The sequence below is a fragment of the Lissotriton vulgaris genome, chromosome 3_1 (assembly GCF_964263255.1).
Source record: "Lissotriton vulgaris chromosome 3_1, aLisVul1.2, whole genome shotgun sequence".
Classification (NCBI taxonomy): Eukaryota; Metazoa; Chordata; class Amphibia; order Caudata; family Salamandridae; genus Lissotriton; species Lissotriton vulgaris.
The window spans coordinates 1028607320-1028633340 of NC_141689.1; the positions used below are offsets into that span (position 1 = coordinate 1028607320).

At 44.0% G+C, this 26021-nt stretch overlaps 1 protein-coding gene across 1 annotated transcript in view; it reads right to left on the bottom strand.

Moving 5' to 3' along the window:
* Positions 1-26021, bottom strand: part of ERMP1 (endoplasmic reticulum metallopeptidase 1) — a 572215-nt gene that overhangs the window by 96383 nt on the left and 449811 nt on the right. The window contains exon 9 of the mRNA XM_086961418.1: positions 10411-10585. Coding sequence (XP_086817544.1) covers positions 10411-10585 — 175 coding nt within the window. The remainder of the gene's footprint in view (positions 1-10410; positions 10586-26021) is intronic.

The window sequence follows — 26021 nt, forward strand, 5'->3', positions numbered from 1 at the left end:
CACAGCACAATAGGTTCCTCTCAGGAACAATGCATTAGCCACCAATGCTACCCCTACCTCTGCATCTTTCAGGGGCTTAGCAGAGGTGGAGCAAGTCCAGTTTAGGAAGAAGCTAGGGACAACCTAAAGACTGAAGATCCTCTGGTACAGTTCCTTCCCAGGAGTCAGGCCCGACCAAACAACTTGCAATGGAACAAAAACAAAGAGTAAAACTCAAGCAACAGACAGGCCTACTAAAAGCAACAGCTGTCTGCAGAAGCTCAAATATAAAACACTAAAAGCTACAATTGCAGCCAAAGCCCCAATAGATAACAATTCCTTATAAAACCAACAACTCTATTATAAGCTGAAATAGTTAAACTATTTACTGTAGTACAGCAGGATTACCTAGCCATATTTGAATTATTATTGTAACTGAATGGAGAGGAGGCACAGTTAATATTGCGACTATTACAGCTCATCCCTCTCCCTGCAACCCAAAGCAGAATTGTTCAAGTCCACTCATTTATTTTGCTTCCATCCATCACTGCACAACAGCCTCTTCTTTTCCCCTGCTTTTTAGTTGTGACTGGCTTCTCTGGTCAGCAACAATTCCCATCTGCAAATCTCAACTCCGCCAATTTTCTTTTGAATTTACCATCTACTACCCCCACCATGCAGTTTCCAAACTTGTTCTTTCTTCTACCTTAGTCTATTAACCCTCCTCAGCTGCATATACCTCATTACTAAGTGAATTCAATTCGTTAAAGCACAATAAAACACCATCAAGTCATCACATACCCACTGAGCACTTGAACAGTGTGTGACAAAACTACATTTGTCACAGATCAGTGACTGCAACAACTCCTCTTTCTCAGCACTTCACTGCACTTAGGGGGAACCTTGATTTACCCTAAATGACTTCCGCGTCAGCAGCCATCCAAGCCAACCTTTCTTTGCAATCTTCACTTGTGCTCCAAGGAGACGCTGGGAGGATCATCCTCTGCAAAAGACCTTTTCACTTGCCAACCCAAGCACCCTGAATCCAACTAAGCCGCATTCAAATAATCAGCAACAGGCTCATTGGTTTTGTATTCATTAAGATATGGCAGCCCTTGTCACATACGTGATGTATACAGCGGACATACGCGATGTATACAGCTGCAATACCATATATGAGATCAATTATAGATAGGGTGATCACAATGATTCGTTGATGGCATCTGGTGTTTCGGTGGTAATTCAGAAACTCTGCCATCATATAAATCTATCTATGCGCGCAGAGATTAACATTTTAGCATTGCAGTTGCAGTCCAGCAGAGGTTACAGTGCAACGTTTGAGCCTCTTTGTATAGAGTCAAGGAGCTGGCAGAACAGGGCCTGGAGGGTACAGGGTATGCTGTCATGAGACAGAGTAACCAAGTTTAATATTGTGGGCTTTGAAGGCTGGATGGAATTCCAGGATGGAAGAGCAGACTTCGTTTAATAGGGAAGGAGTTCCAGAGAAGAGATCGAAGCAGCTCAACTAGGAACTGGGATCTAGGTACAATTTGGACGAGAATGTTGGCTAAGCACAGGGAATAGACTGAGGTGAGACACGTAACCAAGCTGAGAACGTAATAAGTAGCTGTGCCATTAATAGCTTTGACCCACAGCTTTTGCTGCGTCCGCCGTTTGGCAGAGATTTATTCTAGCGGATGCTTGTTAAGTCAGACCAGTAATTTATTTGCTGGCTAATTTACGAAGTGCACTGACAACAATTAAGTGTCATGGAAAAGGCGAGGAAAGACTGTAATCACATTTTTTTAAACATCTTCCTAAGGGTCTTATCAGAGCGAAGGTGTTAAGGTATCAAGGAAAACGGTGATAGTGGAACAGGAGGCCACCAAAGAGAGTAGTAGATTATTTTGGTTTGTGAGGAACTGTGCATAAGGGAGCGATTCACAGTCTACGGGTTGCGAGACAGTCAAGACTTATTTTGGAGATGGGGACGATGGAGAGGAAGGATAAAAAGATCTGAATACTGTTTGCATATAAATGGAACCACCAATAAAACAGAAATTAAGTCCTTCAGGGGGCTTTGTGGTGAGCTTTGAGCACTAATGCCTAGACAGGTGAGGGTCACAAGCATGGCTGGTGGGGCAACTGAGTCAAAGGAAGAAGAAAGTTCAAAGCGGATGAGAATGCAAGGAAGGTGATTTTGGTGAGCAGACATCAGAGAGTTGGATTTATGCAAAGAGTCATACAGTGGAGTTGTTGGAAGACATGTTGGATAGGATAAAGGAGGCTTAAAAAGCTTAACCAAAAGTAGACGGTGAGCAGGAGCCTCTCAAAGTGCGGAAGCAAAATAGATTACAGGACACGAGGCGTTAATTAGGCAGAGTGGTCTGTTATCTTTTATGGATGTATTTCTTTTGAGCAAAGAAATGTCAACTGAGGATTTCAAACAGTTATTGTTTTATTCTCATTATTTATCAACCAAATAGATTCAACCTTAAGCCAAATTTCAGCTGACGCCCAGTGTATCGATGGTATGGCAGTCCCAATCCTATTATATGCGGATGACGCGGTTTAAATATCTCGTACCAAAATCGGACTACAGCGCCTTATAGATAACTTTGTTGAATTTATAAAGGGCAGGAAATTAAAAATTAATACAAATAAGACTGTAGCCATGTCATGTGGTGAGATAAACAAATCATTAAGCTCTTTTTTTATAGACAACGAGAAGCTGCTAACTGTAAAGGATTTTTGTTATCTCTGGATAACATTTGCTGATGATGGGAAATGGACGAATGAATTTAGTAACATAGGCCTGAAGATGAATAGGAATACAAATAGCATCTTCAGCTTTTCCACTAAATTGGGGGGCTCCAGAAGAATCAAGGATATGGTAACCATCTATAATGCTAGATGCGGGTCATCAGCATTATATGGGGCAGGAATTTGGGTTTATTATAGTGGGGAAACTATGCAACGTGATGAAAACAAATTTTTAAAAAGAGTACTGTAGGTCCCTCCCTGAGCATCAACAACACTTGTGCACGAGGAAGTAGGTATTATTAATTATATTACAGATTTAGCAGCATTGCGCCCTCTGACACTCTGGCGTTCCATATGGTCAAAACCAGAAACGTTGTTTACACAACAAATAATAAGAAATTGCTTAAGACTTGACCACTTTTCCCATATTCCATGGTTGAAATATATCCATCACTGGTACCGTATCTTATTCAACAATAACATTCTTCTTGTACCAGAGTTTACCGTATCCATCTCCAAGAAGGAACTGAAAGAAAAATTTCTATCACATAAGAAGGAGATCAGAGCAAGGCAGTCCAGGATGCTACCGACAGTTGATTTTTATCAAGAGCTTAATTTAAACAAAAGCTTTCAGTCTTATTTGTCCATGGTTACTCATAACCAACATCGATTTGTTTTAACGCGTCTCAGGTTGGGTACTGTGCATCATTTAGTGGCGTTCCCACTCATGAAAACTGGCACAAACTCTATATACCCTTGTGACCAAATTTCGCGACAAAGCTGCTGCCATTTTTTACTGTTTTGTAAATTTTATCACTTTTTAAGGCTTTTTTACTTAAAACCAATCTTTTTAAAATGTCACGTTCAATCCACCAAATCAGCAATGAAATTAATTATGCTATTAGAAAGCCCAGATATTTGTTTTTCTGTTGCTAAGTACATAATGAAATGCATAGATGCCAGGAAATCTATAATAGTTTGCTGAGGTAACTAGTGTATAGTTAAAATGTATTAACTGCATCCGCATCCCTTTTTAAGAGAGGTCTAAGAATTATATAATATTGTACATAACCGTATTTTAAACTATTGTTTTATTGTTAATATGTTTTAGATCGATGAAAATTTTAATATCATTATTATGAAATACTGCTTTATAAAATCAAGTTATCCTAATACTAGCGGATAAAATGTAGCACTTCGCACTTTATGGATGTACTTTTGCACAGAAACAAAAGTGTGTATATTTAAAAAATTGTTTTCAGTTTAGAAGGTTATGGCACTTTATAGTTGTGTCCTTGCATTAACGTAAATTCGGACCCGTTAACGTATTTCTTTCTCTAAAGATGTATTCTTGCACAGAAGTTACAATTTGTTTATTTAAATTGTTTTATTGTATTGGAGCATATGACAGTTTAAGGCTGCATTTTGCACTGTTACAAACTGTGCACATTGCAATTTTTTGCACAATACTCCGCCTTGCACCGGTCACTTTACTTAAAGAAGAACTATATCATGTTAGATGAAACCTAGAACAGTGAAGCTTTTTTTTATGAGGGGTACATGGTATGTACATATGTGTAGTGTTAAGGAAGAATGTTGCCCATTTATTGACTATTTTTTTTACCCTTCAACAGTTGCAATGCGTTAATTGTAATTTGCTGTTTTATCTTATATATGTATGTCCTGCTTATATGGATTGTTATGACAACCCGAATAAAAGCATTTTGAATTGAATTGGATAAAGGAGGCTTAAAAAGCTTAACCAAAAGTAGACGGTGAGCAGGAGCCTCTCAAAGTGCGGAAGCAAAATAGATTACAGGACACGAGGCGTTAATTAGGCAGAGGGGTCTGCTATCTTTTATGGCTTTATTTCTTTTGAGCAAAGAAATGTCAACTGAGGATTTCAAACAATTATTGTTGGGCCCAAATAGAGAGAAGTGATTAAAAAGGACAACCTTGACAGACCCTAGAAGCTGAGGCTAGTGGTTCTAGTAATTATCAGGTAAACAGTGAAGATGAGCAAACCAGTTTCTGAGGAGAAGTTGGTGTGAAGGAATCACGTTAGGTAGAATGGTTAATACGAAGAAAAAAAGTGTAAGAAACCGGAGTGGGCCATGTTGAACACATTTATTAAGGTACAGACTGTAGAAATGGAGTAGGACGACAGGTCACTACCAATACAACTGGGCAGGTTTGTAGTGGTGTCGTGATGGACCAGTTGATTGTGCAGGATAATTTCTAAGGATGAAGTCATTGACACGTCTGTGATCAATTTGCAGAGTCAAGGGAGGTAGATGGTGAGACTCTAAACTTTTTCCACCTGGATTGGTGGGTGGAAGTCTTGAACACTGGGTGTGACCATAGTACTGTGAAGATAGGGAGCATAAAGGATGAGAGGTTGAAAGGCACTGTCGGAGTCGAAAGTTGACACAAGTGCATTACTGACACTGTTGAAAGTTGTTGTAGAAAAAGTAAGTTAAATCTCTTTGTATTTACATAAGGTAATCTGAGATTGTGTTGAGGAACATTTCCACCCAGAAAAAAAGTGTCTCCGTGGGTGAGATTTGAGGGTAACATTGATGATGGTTGAGGCTGGAGGGTAATTTTGATGATATGTGAATTATAGAGTGATTGGAGAGGGGAAGTTAAAAACGGGGGATGTAGCGGTGAGGGCCAGTAGTTTGCAACATGTGCGAGTGGTGAGCAAATTTATGTTGGAGATTAAGTAGTCAAGTACAGCTGAAAAGAAAAGTGTTTAGTCACATCAAGGTTTAAATGGTAGAGGAACATGAGGGAGATAAATGTGGGATCTCACTAGTGTTGATGTCTTGAAAGAATGTATTGGTATGCTGGTGGTGTTACAGTACAGTACTGTGACATGAGTCACTGGGTACAGGGTGAAAAATGAAGGAATTGAAAGTAAGATTGCCAACACCAATGTCCAGATTTTTTGTACTAGGTGAATGGAGTAATGTGTTGCAGACGACATGGAGTGCAGCTTGCACCCTTCCCCAAATCAAACATCTCTCCAAGTGCACACCCAGAACAACCTGAAAGTACCCTGTAAGGTACTTTTAGGAGACCCCATGGTCTATGTTTCTCACGGTTGCTTCATTAGTCGTGGAGAAGTGGAAATTCATGGGTTAATATGCATGCCTCAAGTGGAAAATATAATTTTCCAACCATAAGAAAGAGTGATGAGTTCCCCTATTCCATTTTAAATCCAAACCACCCCAATAAGTTTCTACTCGCTCATCTGATTTTGATCTAGGCTTTTGTCAACACCCACTTTTTGACTAGTTAACAAAATAGTCTAGAAATTATCCTACTCTCCGACTCCTTTTTCTATAACCGCCTTCGATTTTCAAGTGCGCCCCCTCAGATTCCTAACTTATCCACATGTCCATCACCGTTCCCTTTGCCAATATTCTACCATCTCCTAAGCATGTTATATAGAGTCAAGTTAGATCTTGCATTACTCCATCTTGCTTCAGGTAGATTATGTACCGATTATTACCAGTGGAAAAATGCTATCAGAAGCAATACATGGTGTACTGTTACACAAAGTGAGCTGTATGTATGTGGTATTTTTAGATTATGAACTTAGCCAAAAGGCTGTTCAAGTGTGGGTCACGCACTCCTCTGTGCGAGTAAGATGAGTAGGTTGTGGTGTGCTTCAAAGATATCACCCCCTGACGAGAAGGTGTGGTAATCAAACACGTGGTTAGTGGCACCTAGGGTAAGTGCCAACTCTCTGAGCACAACCTCCGTGAAACAAACGTGTTTCTATATCAAATACTTCAAATGCCGCAATAAGTTAAACCAACATTGTAACCATTTCCTTCATGTTTTATTCACATGAATCTCTCATCAAAATCCATGGAGTTTCATTTCAAGATTTCATATGCAAATCCAATTCCGTATATATATTATGACATCATATCCCAATGCATTTCGGACACATGGTCCATCAGGGGAATCCAGAAAAAACAATGATACAATCTAAGTTTGATCCACCGAGACAAAATCTAATAACCAAATACATAACCTAATTAAATTAGTGTGTCATGAGAGTTGTGACAGAAAATGAACATATCGTGAAAGTAAAAAGCACCCGAAAACGTGCTTGCCCAAAGATCGAAGGATATGTAATAGGATCAAGAGTGACATGGTCAGTAAAACAACTCTAGTGTCCATGAAATAAGATAAGCCCAGTGTCACGAAAAAAAGAGTGCCAAATAATTGAACCAAGATCGTTCATAACCGTACCACATGCAAAACGTAACCTCATGTAATCACTAGAATAGAACTAAGTCATACGCGCTGCGCGGTGCATAGAACTTACGGGATAAGTGGAGCAAGATCACGCGTCCTGCTCGTGCGCCCTTCGCCACAGAATGCAAGGTTTGTGTTTGGTATATACGGAAGTGCACTGGGTGAAGAGGTGTGTGTAGAAAGAGGACTCCGTAGATGGCGGCCATCTTGGAGTGGTGACAAAATATAACAAAAAGAAAACCAGTAGTGAAAAGAGGAAATAGTGCATCGTATGCGTGTATCGCATTTGTGATCACAATAAAGTTAGCCAACGGGGATGGGGTGAATTAAATAAAACATTGCAGATATATGTTTAAAAAATAATAATGCAAAAAACAGTTCATAACAACGTCGCTTCTCTACAGATAACATTGAAATTCCATCCGGTCATGAAGACCAGACGGTTTCATGGATTGAAGGTATTTAATCCAGTGGTTTTCACGCTGCAATAAAAAGTTATTGTTGTCTCTGTCGTCTCGCTTGATGACCACTTCTACAGCAGCGAACCTGAGCTGACTGATGTTGTGTCTACTGTCTTTGAAGTGTACAGCCAAGTTGGATTTAATGTTCGCAGTTCTTATGTTGCTCTTATGCTCGTTGATTCTCAATTTTAATTTGTGTGGTTTTTCCAGTGTATATCAATCCACACGGACATTTAATGATTTACACGACATTTTCAGTGTCACAGGTGGCTTTCAGTTTCAATTTGATATCGGTGCCCTTCATGGGATGTTTGATCACAGGACCTTTAATCATGTTGTTGCAATTCTGACAATTAAGACAAGGTTGATTCCCTTTGTACATGATTGAAGACGTAGGTTTAGGGTTTTTGATGAGTTCTTTGAGATTGTTACCTCTTTTGTAGGCAAACAACGGTTGTTCACCAAAGATACCATTAAAGTCCTGTTCACGACTGATAATCGGCTGCGTGCGGGCGTATGAGAATTTTCCATGCTACTCTTGGCTGTTTTCCAGCCCAAGCCAATCGGATCAGTAACAAGTGTAGTTGCTGAAAGAATAGGTTCGATAGCACCATGAGGATATTACTAAACAAGAATAAAAATCGCAGCAGCACAACCATTTTCATAAGTGAGATGCATCCCAGCAGCGGCAGTGGAAAGTTGGCATTTTCTTGCCCTAACCATTTGTTGCCTACAGCCAGTACCCTGGGTCACATGACTAGGTTTAGCTGGCCGTTGGACCTTGTGTATCCTCTTAGACAGTGAGACAATAGGTATTGGCAGAATGGGCCATCTGACTTGATGAGGGGAGAGGAGCTATCGCTTACCACACTTACACATCACAAAGGCTCTGCCTGAGCACACTCGCAAAGTGTTTGACAATAGTCTTTTGTGTCGCCACACAAGGTGGGACCGGGGCAGGGAGGCAGGAAATTCCAAGCATCTCTGGGTAGAACCCTCTAGAAGCTTTTCCTACTTCTAAGTGTGCACCAGGTATAAATAATGGATCCTCTGACCCAGATCCTCAGTTCAGCACTAGGCCTGTGGATACTACAGATGAAGGACTGTTGTGCTGCTATCCTGTCAGAAGGACTGCTACACTGCTGCCCTGTTATACATGTGCATTGCTACCCACTTGCTGAGAAGGAAGACTGGACCTGCACCCTTCATCCCAGGCTGAAGCGGCTCCAAGGGACCTATTCTGAGCTACAGTGACATAACCAGCTACAGAGACCTCCACGCATCTGCCCATCTGACCTGCTTCTTGGACCTGCAACTTGAACTGCCTGAGCCCTGCTGGTCTCGGTTGGAGTGTGTTCCTGAAGAGACGGGCCACCAGGATTCTTCTTCCCAGGTGGAGGTGTTGGGCCCAAGGTGAGGACTCCAGATTTGTCCGAGCTGAGCTTGAGGCAGTGGTCTCATCTAGTAGCAACAGCCTTCATCCCTTCATGGAAGTTGTTTTCTGGCGATTGTGGGTTTGTTGTTGAGGGAGAGGATCAGCTGGGTGATGCCGCCATAGGAGACTATGTTGAGTACGTGATTCCTGACTATGGCTGACAGTAGGCCATGTAGACGTTGAAGAGAGTGGGGGTTCAGAGAGGAGCCTTGGAGGACTCCGCAGCCGATCTCCGTGTGTTCAGAGTATGGTTTCAACTATCCACCCCCCTCAACAAGTAACCCAATTTCCAACACCCACCCAAAAATGTGAACAATGAGGTGGTACATCATTGTTTAACTAAAGTATGGTTCTGCAATAAGTAAACCGTTATCCCTTCCTCTGCATTTTGACAACTGCTTGGAAATACCAAGAAATAGAAAACCTGGATGGTGCTCCAAACTATGTATTGGACCTCGATTTGGTGTTCACATGAGGTGTCTCATATTTTATTCTCACTCATGTGGGTGTTTTACATTTTCTCAAGCCCAATGGAGTTTTTCCAATGGTCAGGATATTAATTTTCCTATCCACTTAGAAATCTTTCTTTTGTATCATAATCCATATGATAGATTTAATACTTTTATTCTCATAACTAATTTGGAATGGGTCCTCTCAGGATCTTTAGTTTTTCTAATGTTTGAGTCGGGGTGGTCCTGTGATTCTCACCCTTGTCCTCTTATTTTACAGTAGAATGGTTGAAGGTGTCAAAAGCGGACAAGATGGCTAAGTAAGAGCTGTGCCACTGCCACCATCTAGCACTTGTCAGATATTGTCTAAGGCTCCTTCCAGTACTATTTCCATGCTGTGAGCAGGACAGAAGCCCAGCTTTGTGGGATCCCATACTTCTGTGCTTTCAGGGACCTTGAACCGTTGTAAATTAACTGATTTTCGTATGATCTGATCTTGGATTTAATCAACAGAATGGTGTTTCTTCAAGTAAGCATTAGGGTCTTTAACATAGGCAAAATGGCTGCTTAAGAGGGCATGTTAATATTCCTGGGAGTCTATAGTAGTGGCAACAAACTCGTAGAATTCATTATGAATTTCAAGAGAATAGGGCATTTATGAACACTGTAGGTGTACAATTAGAGTGCAGTTTTTTTGTTTACTTAATTGCTCAGAATTTTGTGACTTTGTTTAGCAATTGTCCGCCAGCTTAAGAAAAAAGTGGATAAGAAGGAAGGTAAAGAAGTGAGACAGACAATGTTTGCAAGTAATTGAATATAAACAAAGCACATTTTCACAAAAAGTTAAAATACTTAGACTAGAAGTATACATGTAACACACACACATTAATGCAAACATAATACTGTATGAGAAGCAACATGAGGTTAACCATTATTTGGGAGCTACTATTCTCTTTGTGGGCATGAAACAAAAACAAAAGTATTACATGCTCAATATTTAATAGAACATTTTAACCTAAAAAACAAGAAATCTATAGCAATGTTTTACCTTTTTCTGTGAATTCTCGTCGACTACCAAGCTTCGTTAACATTGGGAAGGCAACCCACAATGCAAAGATGTAGGCAGAGCACAAGTCATTGTAAACGAAAACAACTAGAATAAACCACCAGGCCACCAACGAGACATCGAAGAACAAGTCTCCCAGGTACTGCTCGCTTAAATTCTTAAAAAAGAGCAAGAGATAAAATTACTTCCTTACTTTTTGCTGCCTAAAATTGAGATTTCTTTGTTTAGCACATTATCAGTTAACATTGAAAAACCAACATAACCACATACTTTCAAACATCAGAAGTTTAGTTTAGCTGTTATCCAAGTGCTTTAAACGCATCACATGGTGCCCAAGCAGAAGCCTTTGTTGTTATCGCCATGCAGAGGTGAACACAATTGAAGTAGATTCTTCCTGAAGTTACACCAAATGTGCATGCTTCCTAAAGCTGTTATACTACTAAACCTCTAAAACAAATCACCAATTAAGGGTTTCTATAGACCGCAATTGTGACAAAATGCTTTTCACATGAATCAAGGCCATTTCCTGTGCTCAATAATGAGTGAAAGGAATACAATTGTTGTCTCCAAGGTACTGTTTGAAGTAGCTGTAATCTAGACCCTCAGGCAGTACACATTAAAACAAAGCCATTGAGCTGGAAAAATAAGCAGGGGTTGGTGTAGATTGACTGTGAAGCCCACTGGTTTTGCTCTCTAGCCTCAATGAAAATCATTTCTGGAAGGCTTCTGCTCCTGATTGTGGCTGAATTCTTAAGTGGTTCTGGAAGTGGTAGTGTTTATTACATGTGGACTACCTGATTGTGCTTTTATGGGTCTCAAGAGGAAATTAGAAGCCTTTGGTCTTTATTGTATGGAAAATCAATTATCAGTAAATCTGGAGAAAACAAAGATTCTGTTTGGGGGAGAGGGGGTAAGAGTTTTAAATGGTACATAGGTTCAAATTAGATTGATATTGTGAACTATTATAAATACTTGGGCCTCACGTTCTCAAGTAATCGGAGATGGGAGTCCAATATTGACTATGCAAACACCTGAATCTTGCTCCAAGCGTGCTTGCTTGTAAAATGAAACCAAAATTATGGTGGATTGTCATGGGCCCCTGTAATGAAAGCTTAAAGTAGCAAAATCTTTGCATGGGGCAGAGGTTTTGTGCTAGGACCAAAAGCATCTTGGGGTACCCTCTAAGGGACTGCCCTAAAAAGATTATTGCGCTTACCAAAATGCTCAATGGTTCAAGGGATCCGTCGCGAATTCAGTTTAACGTCTGGGCATTTAACTGGTATCCACTTAGTTAGGTTTTTAAACCAACTAGCTCAGAGGGATCAGCCTCCCAAATTTTCTTAGTTCTTTTGGGAAGAGATCCTCGTTCGTGAAAGGCATTGGGCCAGAGAGGCGGTTAATAGGTTTTAATGAGTTCAAAATGGGGTTTACTACCTCAGGGGAGGGGGGGTCAAATGTGATCCCTTTGCCTCTAAACGCTTAATGAAGGAGTCGGCAAACATTGTTTCTGCAAATCTGGATATAAAATATCCGTCAAAGAAACCTCCTATTATTCTTAACCATAAATCCCTGGGGCATGTAGATCTTTTACCATATATGTTCAGCTTGCCTGATCAAAAGTATCATTTAGAATTGCTCAAATTTCAGCAGGGGTGTAATCCTGTACATTCTGATCAACAGTGGTATAAAAGCCGGCAAATCTACACTGGGGTGTGCCCATGTGGCCTAAAGAAGTGAGCCAGATGCCTTATTTTGATGGATTGTTTGTATTTTAATTCAGTCCAAATTAAGTTTTTAAAACCCTTATTTATCAAATATCAGATACTGTCTAGGTTAGAAGGGATCGCACTTTTGTCGAATATGAACTTTTGAGTAACTATTAGCTTCGAACTATTTTTATTCTGTAAATATAGGGCGAAATGTTTTGAGAATTAAGCTGTATTTTATGATGAAATTATAGGCTCTGGTTCTCTAGGGTGGTGATTTCATGAATTTATTGTGTTTTTTTACTGAGTTGTATTGTTTGTCTATGTTTTAATGACTTGTCCCAATAAACTGTTTTTTTCTCTCTCTGGGAATGGGAGGAGTTGCAAATCTTACTGCCATCGCTGGTTCAAAGACCCTGTTAACCGGTAAAACATGTATTCTGTTAAGTTAGCCTCTGCTCTACACCATTTTGTCTGTGAACACCCATTTTGTGTTTCTACGGAAACTTTTTGCAAAGTCAGGAGTTACGTGTTCACTGAAAAGCTTGTTGTGCTGATAATACTTGTATGCCAGAGTAGAGGCCCTGCTCTGCCGAAAGGCCTGATCACACAGATGTTTATCTATAAGCCCACCAATGCTTGTAACCTCCCTTGCCTACCTAAAAAGATGATGTGGGTGGGGGTTTATCAGGAGTTAGCAGTCTGCATTTCATCATGACAAAGTGGTTTCCAATGTGTTTCACGAGGCACCAAACTGTATGAATACTGTGTTTGAACTTGTGCTTATCAGTTCCCTCCCTCTGACACTTGCAGTGTCTGAATGATGGGACTGCTCTCATGAGTGTAATAATCATGTATTTTATTTCCACTCCAGTGTTGATCCTCATTTGTGAACCCGTAGACAGAGGGTGTCCCTGCACCAGTGAGACTGATAGAAATCTCACTTCTACAATTGGCGTTGAACTTGGGGCCCCATTGAAGACCACAGCTGGATCAGGAGGAGGTCTTTCCGACGAGACAAACGTGGGGGCGCCCCGCAAAAAGAGACTTTTTCTTGAGGCCAAAGGTGTTTTCAGCTAATCAACCTGACCTTCATGGCAGCTGCGTGTCTCAACTGGGGCTCTTCGGTTGGCATTTTGGAGGCGAACGATTGATCTATTGATTGGCAGGTTTGAGTCAGATAATTGCAATCGGGTAGGATCGAAATGGTTGTCTTTTTTGGTTTTAGTTTGACGTACAAGTTACTTACCTTCGGTCACAATGTATCTGGTAGAGACAATTTTAGCCGCAGCTTCCTTCACATAGAATTATCCCCAGGCGTGGGACTGGATCAGGAAACTTTTTGCCACAGCATCCCTGAGCGCCAGGGCGGCATCATGCGACTTCACCCAGGCGTCGTCCGCATACGTGACATCAGCCAGGTCACATAAGCCCCGCCCCGGCGCACCCACGTCAGTTTTCTTCAGAGAACTTTTCTGCACCACAACGCGAAGCCACCAGACCAAAACTGTAGGAACATGGGAACAGTGTGCGAAAGAGTAGAAAACAGGAAGACACCATTAAGAGCAGCACAAAACTGTGGTGTCCAAAGGCAGGGACAGAAGGGGAACAGGGCAGAGCCCCGACCAACCACACTGCTAGTACATAGACAGCCACCCCCCCCCCCCCTTCCCCGTACACCAGGAACATGGGTAAAGGGCCAAAACACATGCAGCAGGCCTACAACCCCTATGTAGGGGACAGGAACAACCAACCTCTCAGCCACCCTGGAAAGGAGCGCAACCCCCCTCCAAGGGAACAAGGGCAAGGCATGACCAGATAACCCCAAATCAAAGGCAGCAGAGGGGCATGACCCCGAGCAGCAAGAAGGAGGGAAGTGAGGAGAGGCCGAAATTGGAAGGCAAACTACCCCAACCTGGAGCAACACGAGCAGCGGTGACAGGAGCACCTCAACCCCATTCTCCAAGAGCCAAAGAGGAGTAATGAGCAGCAACAAGACGGAGCAGCCCGGCAAGAGCAAAAGAATGCACTCACAGGAGAAACAGCCCACCCACCGAGACGCGAGTGCTGAAGACATACTCAAGAGTCCTCGCAGAACGGGGAGGAAGGCGGGCTGTGAAGGAATCTGCGGCTAGAATAGTCTCTACCAGAGACATTGTTACCAAAGGAAAGTAACTCGTACATCTGATAGAGACTACAAGCCGCAGATTCCTTCAGGTAGAATAGATACCCTAGCAATACCCACAGTGAAGGCGGGTCTGCGAAAGGACCCCACCAGCTATTACAGGACAGAGGGTCTCACAGGGGACCAGACCTGCGGACAGGGCAAGGAACCCGGACCCTCCTAGGCAAGAGGAGCTCCCCAAGAAAAACACCACCGACCCCCATAGGGCTGGAGGAAGAAAAGAAAGAGGCCCCCACACTCATGGCAAGGCCAGAGAGGTCGAAGTACCCCACTCACCGCCACGGTAAGAAAGCTTCCACCGAAGCCAGGGGAAGAGCTCAGAGGCCCAAAGAAATGAGAGAAAAGAAGGCGAGTTCTCCCCAGACGGAGGGGAGCAGGCCAGCCAGAGCGGCACCAACAGACAGAAGCTGCCATAAGCCAGAAAAACATAAGCATCCTAGCCCGCAGGACAGGAACAGGGAGGTGAGGAAATGGCCGGGCACACCACCATGAGGGGCCGAGCACACAGCCTCAAGAAGCAACGCAACATACACAGACGTCATGGAGAACAGGCACCCAAAGGCCACCAGAACTCCCCAGCAGAGCGCAAGCTATATAACAGCTACCACTACCCCACATAGGGTATGTTAAATCCCAAGACATGGGAACCCTCTTTGGAAGAACTTCCGCAGCAGAGGAAAAAACAAAAGGCCGCAGGGAAACATCCCTGCGAAAGGCTTGACAAGCAGCTGAAAAGGAAACATAAGGCCTAATCTCAGGGCCAAGTCTTTATCAATTCCAGCAAAAACACACACACACAGTGAACAAAGGGCCGTCCAGCAGACAACAAGGCCTAGTCCCAGCTAGGAGGTCGCAATGGCCAGAAAACACACTCCCTAGTAAGAGCAACCGTCCCAAAAGGGCCAGAACCAGCTCAACCCAGCAGTCACTCAATTCAGCAGTCACTGAGGAGGGGAAGAAGGAGGAGTAGGAGGAGGAGGCGGATAAGGCAGAGGGGGAGGACGGAGCCCTGCCAAGAACCTTTGGATGGCGGAGTCAGCCGGTGTATGGAACAACAGGCTGCCATCAAACGGAAGGTCAATGAGTCAATGAGTCGCTAACGAATATTCCCAGGGAATACTCCGTCCCAGAGCCAAGCATGGCGACAGAGAGCGACTGAAGAAGTCATGGCCCGGCCCAGTACCTCTGAGATGTCCAGAGCGGAGCGGACAATAAACGCCACAAGCTCCGGGCCATCCAATGCATGATGCCGTAAGTCCACCTGAACAGTCACCTGGGATGCTGCGAATCCCAGAGACTCAGCTGAGTCGAACAAACTGGAGGAGGCCCTAGCCAGAACACACAAGGTGTTAAGGGCCCGCTGGGCAGCACTGGTCGAGGCAAATATGTTGCGCCCCCAAGAGTCCAGCCAGCGGGCCTCCCGGGACGCTGGAGTCAACAGTAGCGACAGGGAGGGAAAAGCAGTCCGCAAAAGTGGACTGGCGGCAGAGGGGTGAAGGGAAAGACACGCCGTGCCACGCGGCACCGGTAGGTGCCGGTGCAGAAGATGCTGAGGCACGGGATCCCCTGAGGCACTGGATCCTCTGAGGCAGGACGCCTCCAAGCCCGGGTCAAGGAAGAAAGGAGCGAACCCTCAAAGGAAAGTAAAATGTCCCTCCCACCAGAGCCCTGGTGGAGAACCTCCAAGAGATGGACCGCCAGAAAGTGAGCAACCGGGTCACCCATGTGCAGAATGCCCACAGCAGTGGACACAGCGTGAGCAAAGGCCGCACCCACCTCCGTAGGGCCCCGCGGTGGAGAAAGCAGCTCCTCCGTGGGCGACGGCTGCAAACTAAGGCCCCGTCCCGGAAGCCAAGCGTGACGGTCAAGGGCAAGACCTGGAAGCCAGAAGGAACCGAAGAATGAGGGACCTGCCGCTTCCCGACAAACACCTCTGCCTCAGAAAGGGCGGGGAGCCGCCCTTCGACGGAGCCAGTGAAAAAGATACCACATGGTGACCAGTCTCCAGGGAGGACGACACCAATATACAGCCTGCCTCCGGAGAAGGACCCCTGCACGGAGCCAAAGAGTCCGCCGCCTGAGGCAGGACGTCAACACCATCCGGCGTCGCCAGACAGGGTTCTTCCAAGTCACACCGCGCCGGGGACCGGAGTGGAGCCGGACTGGCCCCGGGGTGGTGCTGGAACAACGTCGACTTGACCTCCGCCGAGGCAGCCGCCTGCGTTGGGGAACGAGAAGGGCCTGGCGAGCGACACAAAGCCCTCCGCCAGCCGCGGCCCAAAATGTGACAGAGGTCGCCCGGCAACCCATGTGGCGGCGCCAGAGATGATTCAACCTCCGACTCGCCCTCCGACGAGGCAGCCACCTGTGGGGAGGGATGAGAGGGGCCCTGAGAGGGACGAGGGTCCACCCACCCAGCCTCGACCCGGAGCAGGACGAGGAGGGTCCACTGACCCCTGTGGCTCCGCACAGTCCAGCCGCTGCCAGCACCGTAGGGGTGTCACCTCTGCCTTAGACAAGACCACATTGTCAAAGGACCAAGAGGGGCCCGGGGATGCGACCCGAGCCCCGGCGACCTCCCGCAACCCCACAGGGACCCCCGCAGGAGTTTGCGGCGAGGCAGGGGCGCTGTGGTCTGAAGGAAGGACCCCGAGGGGCCGCACCCCAACAGTACCACATCCTCCAAGCCTGGATCCGAGCCAGTCGGCGGCGCCGCGGAGGGCCCAGCGCAAGGCAAGGGATCCGCTGATGCCCCAGGAGAAGCCAGCGAGGCCTGCAAAACCGCCGCATATGTCTCCATCTGGACTCTCGACGCCCCAACACCGGGAAACGGTGAATAGGACGACAAGCGGGGCCGCATCACCTGCGGAGAGCCCACGCCTACGGCAGGCGAAAACCAGCCCCCAGGGACAAACTGCGACACTTACCCACCGGGAAGCGACGCTCAGGAGACATCGGAGAAGGGCGAGGACTACTACCACGGCCGTATCTGAAGCCGCCTGCCGAAGCTGATCGAGGGGAGGACGTCGACCTGGAGAGACACGCAGAGAGTAGTTTCATCCCGTGCTCCCACCGCGACTTCTGCTTCAACTGTTGCCATGCCTCACAATCAGTGGTGCTGTGAGCCTCCCCCAAACACCACATACAAATGAGGTGAGGTCCGTCACCGATATAAGACGCCCACACGACGTGCAAGTCTTGCAGCCCGAAGTCATTTGCACACTTTTCAACCAAAGAAGAGACAATGGGAAGAAAAAAGGTGCACAAACAGGCCCGCAGCAAGGACCGGATCAGCGGAAAAGAAACAAACTGACGTGGGCGCGCCGGGGCGGGGCTTATGTGACCTCGCCGACGACACGTACGCAGACGACTGGGTGGAGCACCGTGATGCCGCCCCGCCCCCGGCATGCAGGGATGCTGTGGCAAAAAGATTCCGGATTCAGTCTCACGCCTGGGGATAATTCTACGTGAAGCAATCTGCGGCTAGTAGTCTCTATCAGATAAAACATTTGCAACTGTTTTAGACAGGTAAAGTGAGAATTTTTTCTCGTTTCTTGGTTTTGGTATAAAAGTCTATTGACAATATTGTTAAGAAGAAATTGGTAAGACATGCCTGTTTGGAGTACACTTTGTGCATTGTGTTGTTATTACAACAAATACTTTTGGAAGAAAGACAGCAGAGCCTATAGAAGGCACTCCGAATTATGAAATGTACATTAAATATGGTATTTCTTCCATACGGTTTAGCACATTGTGGAACAAACCTATGATGGCAGATGCCAGTTTACAGTGGCCACTTAATATTACCTTTGACTCAAATAAATTGCAATATGTAGAAGAGCAGCTCTATAAAAGAAAAAGTAGGCAGAGTATGTTTGATGCCGTAGGGTTATGGAGAAAACAAATTAAACAAACAGATTAAGGAAGAAAAGGATAGGAAGAAATCCGAAGAACAGATTATTTTACAGAAAATCAAAGAGTTACAATTATAAGAAGAAGGTGTAGAAAGTGATTAGAGACGATTTAAATCTCAATTGCAAAACGCATATGTGGCTGGGGGAGAGATGGCTAATAAGGGTTTAGATGATGAGGATTCAGAATTAGAAGAATTGCTTTGTCGATCAGCCCCGCCTCCTTATGCGTCAGATCCTACCGGGAACAATGCGGTCCGACGGCGCCTCTCCAGCTACCTCAAGTAGCACTAATGTATCCCCCATTGGCTGCTGCAGCTCCCGTATCTGATAGAAAGTTTACTACTCCCGTACGTACACTCGATACTTCTAGACAATGTCATAGATCTGCCCTTACAGAGAATGACAAATTAGTATTGTTGATTAGGGCCTGTGAGTGGATCTGAGATGATGATATACGTGTAGACGAGCAATATGACTCAGCAATATGTTGTGGGGGAAATGGCTAACGCACTAATAGAGGACTGGAGGACTAATATGGATGAAGAGGCCCCTTGAGAGTTAATTAGGATATGGAAGAGGTCAAATGAAGGGGTGATGACCACTGCTCCCTTAAAACAAGCGGTGGAGGATATTTTTTCTCAAAAGAGAAAACTTGAGGCTCATGATAGCTTCGACTAAAGCTTTTCCTATGCGGCAAGCGGCTCCTGTGTTTCAGCCAGCCATAGGAGACCGTATGGGTGTTAATGCGGCCCAGTTGCAGTTCCAATGGATTTATTCCCCTTGGAAGCGATTGTATGTATTGACCCTTAAAGCCTCTTTGCCTGACCCTAGGGAGAATCAGAGTGCATTCTATGATTAAATAAATGCTGCATTGACCTCTTGTGTTATGACTTTGGTAATCATTGACATGTTTTTCGGACTGATACTGCCCCCGACCTTTGGCGTATGGTTCGTAAACAGGACCATGCGGCCTTTGGCGGTACTTGGACGCAATTAGAAGCAGCTGATGTGCATAGGAAACCAGGGAAGAAACCACCACCGCTTATATTAGACTTACTAAGTCATATCATTATCTATCTGAAGACGGTAGTGCCACCAAAGAAAATATCATGGGCAAAATTAGCAGCTTGTAATCAGAGAAAAGAGGAGTCTGTCCCTGACTTTTTCACCAGGTTTGAGACGACCTTTCATGATTATAGTGGCAAAGACACAGCTTCTGAAACAGGCAAACATTTATTTGTAGACAAGTTCGGAGCTAACTTGTTACCTGAGATTTCGCAAAAATTACGAGTGGCTGAAAGTACGAGGGCTTCTTCCACCCCACCTAAAATTTTAGACCTGGCCCAGTATTATGAGAATCAAATCAATGACGATAAAGATAAAAAAAGAGGGTAAAAATAAGGAACTGAAAACTAAAATGTTGCTGCAGCAGGTCTATGGGCCACAGAAAGGGAGAGGAGTTTTTAGAGCTGACCTCTAGGGTGAAATCAATGTGCGTATTGTAAACAAGAAGGGCATTGGCGATCCGAATGCCCATTACTCTGCCAACAAGGTAGAGGAATGGGACGGGGAATGACAAGGGGCCCACAACAACGTCCTGGTGTTAGTGACAGACTGAAAAATGTTGACAATACTGCCCTGACGAAAACTTATTATGCAGACGACTTTAGTGTATCAGATGCCACAGGCATGCAGTTTAACTAGGACAGCATAGGACAAGAGGAGGGATCAGTTTCTATACCAGTAGATCAGACAGGCCCTTATGTTACTGCTGAAATATTGGGGAGCTTACAGAAATTTCTGTTAGATACTGGGGCTACACAAAGAGCACTTTCTCAAAAACTGATCCCTGGGACTCCCTCGTCTGGCTATAACAATCTATTTGTAGGCTTTGCTGGCAAGCCAATTCTTAGTCCCGTGTCTAAACCCTTTGATCTTACTAATGGTCCGTTTACTATTAAGTGTGGGAATGAGATAAAAGCGCACCGTCTTATTTTGTATCACACGTGTCTTAATGCTTTCAACAAACAATTTTCGAATTAGGAGCGTGCTGCCAGAGCGGCGCCTCTTGTCTTAGGCGTCTAGTTGAGAAATGTAGATGTCGTGCTTGCCACCTAGTAGTGGGAGCATCCCCTGATGCACAACTTGTAAATTCTCCTGGGATTACCAGAACTCCTCCTCAAATAATCCACAAACAAGGTTTATCTTTTCATCGGACTCATTTTACTTCATAAATCCTTCAAAGTTTTTATTTCAAATGTTCTTAACGTTCTTAGTCATCATTTCATATCAAATCAAAATCCATTAACCCAATGCATTTCGGGCATTTCGGCCCTTCATCAGGGATAATTCACTGAAACAAGGTACTATTAACACACCGTTCCTTCTTACACCAAATTGTCCTGATAATCTGCTAGGACTCGACTTTTAGTCAAACATTTTCATGCACGTATTTATAGTTCACCGAATGGTGTATGTTAAGTTTGGTAAGCCGAGATGCGATAAGCAGTATGTTATTAATGAAGTCCCACATGAACTGTCCACTGTCCCGCCTTCTGTGTGGGCAGAGGGTGATACTGATGTAGGCTTATTATCCGTTGAACCCGTACACATACAGGTTAAACGTTTTGCCTCGAATACCAAAGTATAAAATATTGCAGGAAGGCGAAAGCGTCTTAATTCAAATCAGAGGATCTCATTGTCAAAGGAGTAGTGGAAGAAACTGATAGCAATATTTGTAACAGCCCTATTTTGCCCGTTTTGAAAAGTTCCACCTCTGACAAAGAAAAGGTTTATCGATTTGTAATTGATTTGCGTGAAATTAATAAAATAGTGGTGCCACAATTTCCCATACTTCCAGACATTACTACTCTATTGACAATGATCCCACTCACAGCACGTGCTTTTTCTGTCATTGATCTCAAAAATGCGTTCTTTCCCATTCCTATTGCACCTCCTAGCAGGTATTTGTTTGGATTCTCTATTAAGGGACGATCCTTCCAATTGTGTCGTGCTCCTCAGGGGTATACAGAGAGTCCGAGCATTAATAGCCAGGCCCTTAAACGCCAACTTGATACCTTGCAGTTACCTCCGGGCACTGCTTTGTTACAATATGTTGACGATCTGCTAATAGCAGCTGACACCACTGAACTCTGTATTGAGGCTACATTGATGTTATTGAATCACCTTGCTAAATTGGCCCACAAAGTATCGAAAAATAAGTTAGTTTTGTCGACCAGAGGTTAAGGTCACCTCTTGTTGAGGGAGGGAAGAACGTTGACCAAAGACAGAATTCAAGCGATCATACACACACCTATTCCTCATACACAAAATGATGTTAGGGCATTGATTGACATAACATCCTATTGTCATTGGATCCCTAATTTCTCCCTCATTATTAAACCCCTCCTTGCTCTTACAACTAAAGATACCCCATTGCCTTTGCCCTGGTCTTCCGAGTGTATACCAGCAACTCCGAGCAGCACTTTGTTCTGCTCCTTTATTGGGCACACCAGATTACACACAAAAAAATTCTCTTTATGTAAACAAACATAAAGGTTACACGTTGTCTGTCCTAACACAGCCACAAAGGGAAAAACAACGCCCATGTGCATGCTTTTCTGCAGTTCTGGACCCCGTGGTCGGGGCACTCCTAGGTTGCTTGAAGGCTGTGGCAGCAACTGCCATTTCAATCAGACAATCAACAGGATTGTACTGGACCACAAACTGGCAGTTTTTGTTCCCCATTCAGTTGATGTATTATTAAATCAGACAAAGACAACACTTACTGGGTATGAACTCACTTTGTTAGCACCACACATTATGCTTAAACGCTGTCTGACCTTGAATCCAGCTACCTTGTTGCCATTGCCCTCTGAGCAGCTTAGTGATATACAGGACTTTATTTTTACCACTGAAGAACAAACGAAGGGTTGAGTGGACCTTACTGATATGCCCCTGCCTGATGCTCAGGGTGAATTGTATGTAGATGGATTTTGTTTTAAGCTACCTGATGGCACACGACTGCAGCTTCTGCCATCACTACATTACACACAATTGTGGAGACAGCTCGAATCCCTTACAAGTCCGTACAAGCAACTGAACTTTTTGCGCTCCTGAGAGCTTGTGAGCTTAGTCAAGAACTGTCTGTAAATATCAATACAGATAGCCAATATGCCTTTGGAGTCGCACATAATTTTGGGCGTTTGTGGTAGGAAAGGGGTTTTTGACATCACACGGTTCACAAATACAGTATGGAGAGTTAGTTCAAAACTTGCTGACTGCATTAAGATTACCAAAGCGAGTGGCTATTGTCAAATGTAGCGCACACCAGAAAGTAGTAGATGATGTAGGAAGAGGCAAATCTTTTGCAGACAGCACAGCAAAAGAAACAACGCGTAGCCAACAAGGACAAATGTATCTAATGTATTCCTCCGCAGACAAAATTTATAATGTACATGAAGAGGTTAGAGATAGCCAACAGATGGCAACAAAAGAGGAAGTGGAACAATAGGAAAAGACAGGAATATTGGACAGTGAAAACTGTTGGAGGAAAGGGCCAGATTGTGAGAAGTAGAAATTACGGAGATCCCGTGTTTTACCATTTGTCACTATGGCACATGGTTCAGCACATATCAACGTTAAAAGTATAGCCACACAATTAGAGCAAGTATGGGAACATCCAGATAAAAAAAGACAGCTGAACATTATGTTAAACATTGTACGATTTGTTTGCAACATAATAAAAGGGGAAAGGAGTAGCTACCCCAAAAGGAGGGTTTTCCACACCCAGTGCGCCATTTCAAGTTCTGCAGATAGATTTTTTAGAGTTTAAAAGATGCAACAACCTAAAATATGTTTTAGTAATATTATGTAATTTTAGTAAGTAGGTGGAGGCCTATCCTACAAAAGATAATACTGCACTCACTACAGCTAAGATATTACTGAAAGAACATTTCCCGAAATCTGGAATTTGTAGAATTTTGTGGAGTGATAATGGACCTCACTTTATTGGGCAACCATCAAGTTGATTACTGAGAGTCTAGGCATACCTCAGTTCAATGCTGCCAATCATTCACAATCAGCAGGATTAGTGGAACATTATAATGCAACCCTGAAACTTAAGTTGGCGAAGGTGCAGGTCTCTACGGTACTTAAATGGCCTGATGGTTTGCCATTAGCACTCATGTTGACTCGTGCAGTGGCTCACAGTAGAACGGGTCTTACGCCCTATGAAGTTGTTTTCGGGAGACCAATGAATGTATGGGGTCCTCCACGACCTAAGAAAATGAGAGAATTTGAGTATCCTATTTTGTTAGACTATATGAGAGAACTGACAGACAATCTTTCTTTGATTTACCAACAGCTATGTAGTACTGTACCTAATAATTCTGCGGGTCCCGGGCATCTGCTGCAGCCCGGTGATTTGGTTCCAAATAGAAATGTTCTGCGCTCAAAGAATCTGGAGACACGCTGGAAGGGGCCTGAGCAAGTCCTATTCACCACACAGACAGCCATTCGAGTCACAAATAGAAGTTACTGGGTTCATGCCACCCATTTAAGAGAGTGCCAGCAGATCTGCCTCACACAACGGAAACTGAGAACGCAGGAATTGCACAAAAACATTCTCAGCAGCGAGGAAAAGACAGAGCATTACTTTGCCACACCTGAGGAACTTCTCTTTACGGATCCAACAGTAGCTGGAAGAGAGAGGTACAATCTGAGACTTCATGCTACCAACTGAATAAAGACTGAGAAAAAAAGAGTCCGGCGAGTCTGGTCTGAGTAGAGGGTCAACTTGGTGGGAGGCTCTGTGTTACGGAAGCGGCCAAACTAGGTTTAGGTGCTGTTTGTGACCTGAGCATCCTGAATCCGTGAGATACCCTGATTCTCAACATCATCACTTCTACATTTGTAGTATCCGTCCTGCAGTATCTGAATGGAAAGAAAAAGAGGATTTACAGTGCAGAAAACTACTGACACTATTCGTTTTCTCATTACAATAATCTGTCCAGGATTGGAAATAAAATCTAAAATTTCCACTACTTGGCCAAGGAATCCGGTGAAAAGTAAAATAGCCGATGCCTGACTTGGACCACAGCTTCAGTTCCCTGACTGGTCCCCGACTGGATATTACACGGGACCAGAGTTGCATTCTCTGAAAAAGGTAATATATCTAACGGCCCTTAAGGCTGTCATAGATGAACTTGTGGATGACCTTCTTCGAGTACCTGCTATACTGACTTATCATTGCCATAGTCATCCTTGGACTGCAAGTTCCAACAATTTTGTTCAGCTCCTGGTTTGGAGCCTGTTGAGGTGAAATTGTGTTTGTTTGCCTCAAATGTTTGTTTTCCTTCTCATCTTCTCCACTGAATAATATATGCACCATATATACCCCCACATGCATCAAGCATTTTTTGAGTCGCAAACGGTGCGATTCCTTAAAATCGGCCGTTTGCGATTCCAAAAGTGCTTTTTGGGATGCATGAAGCAATTTTAGAAATCGCAACATTTTTGCCTTTTCTAAAATTGCGATTGCTTTTAAGAAATTGCAAATTTGCGATTTCTTAAAAGCAATGCATGATTACTTTTCAAAATGCGAAATCGCTATTAGGGGGTCAAATTTACCGAGTGGTTGAACCACTCGGTAAATTTGCAAAAAGTGTTTAAAATGCTGAAAATGCATTTTTTTCAACATTCATGTTACAGACACACATGTCCTTAGGACATGTGTGTGTGAAACATGATGCGAAAAATACATTTCAGGGGTGCATGGGGGGGTCCTTTGGACCCCCCCCTGCACCCATGAAATTTTCTAAGTGCCACTCGCAATTTGCTACTGCCTTCCAATTGACTACATTGATTCCTATGGGCCTCTAGGCCCATAGGAATCAATGTAATGCCATTCCTTAATTGCACTTCGCAATTAAGGAATCGCAATTTCCGAAAATTAAGAAATCCTAAAAACTTTTAGGATTTCTTGATGCATAGCATTTTGCATTTCCTAAATAGCGATTCCTTAATTTTCGCTATTTAAGAAATGCAAAATCCGAGATTGATGCATTGATGTAAATAATTAATTTACTCTCTTAATTTCTATGCAGGTAAGTACTTAATTAATGATAACTCAATCAGAATGAAGGAAAACAGAGTCCGTGGTGTAAGAGTTTCTAAGGGTTTTATTCCTCATAAAGGAATCAGGATATCATGTTCTGACCACCACACAGGGTGTCAGAAGGGATAGATGAGCGCGCTCACGTTTATTGACAATACATAGCTTATATACTTGATTTACATCATTATGTTCAATGTAAGAGGCGTAACAGCTGAGAGAAAACAAGATAACAGTATACACGTGGTACTAGTACATCATCAAGAGGCGTAAACTAGGCGTGTGTGCTAGAAACGTCACTGATAGGTGACGCAAATGGGTGGCACCAAGGGGTGGTGCTAACAGAATGTTGCAATGTCAGCAGAAATCGGAAGCTTGGATGCGCGCGCAGCTGCATGACGTGTGATAGACGGGGTGCAGGGGACTTGACATTTACACTGACGGAAAGAGACAGAAGTCTGGCATGTCAGATCAACTTGTGCTTCTATCATATCTGATATCTGATGTTTAGGAACTAAGCTATCTGGGCAGAAAGGTCTCTAGAGCAGAAGCTATTCTATACTTGCTGTGAGTGCGTGTATAAGCGCCTGAGTGTCTGTATGAGAAGCGTGGGGGCATGGGGCCTTCCATGGAAGCATGGCAACAGAGGCTATGAATTACTTGCATAAAGACAG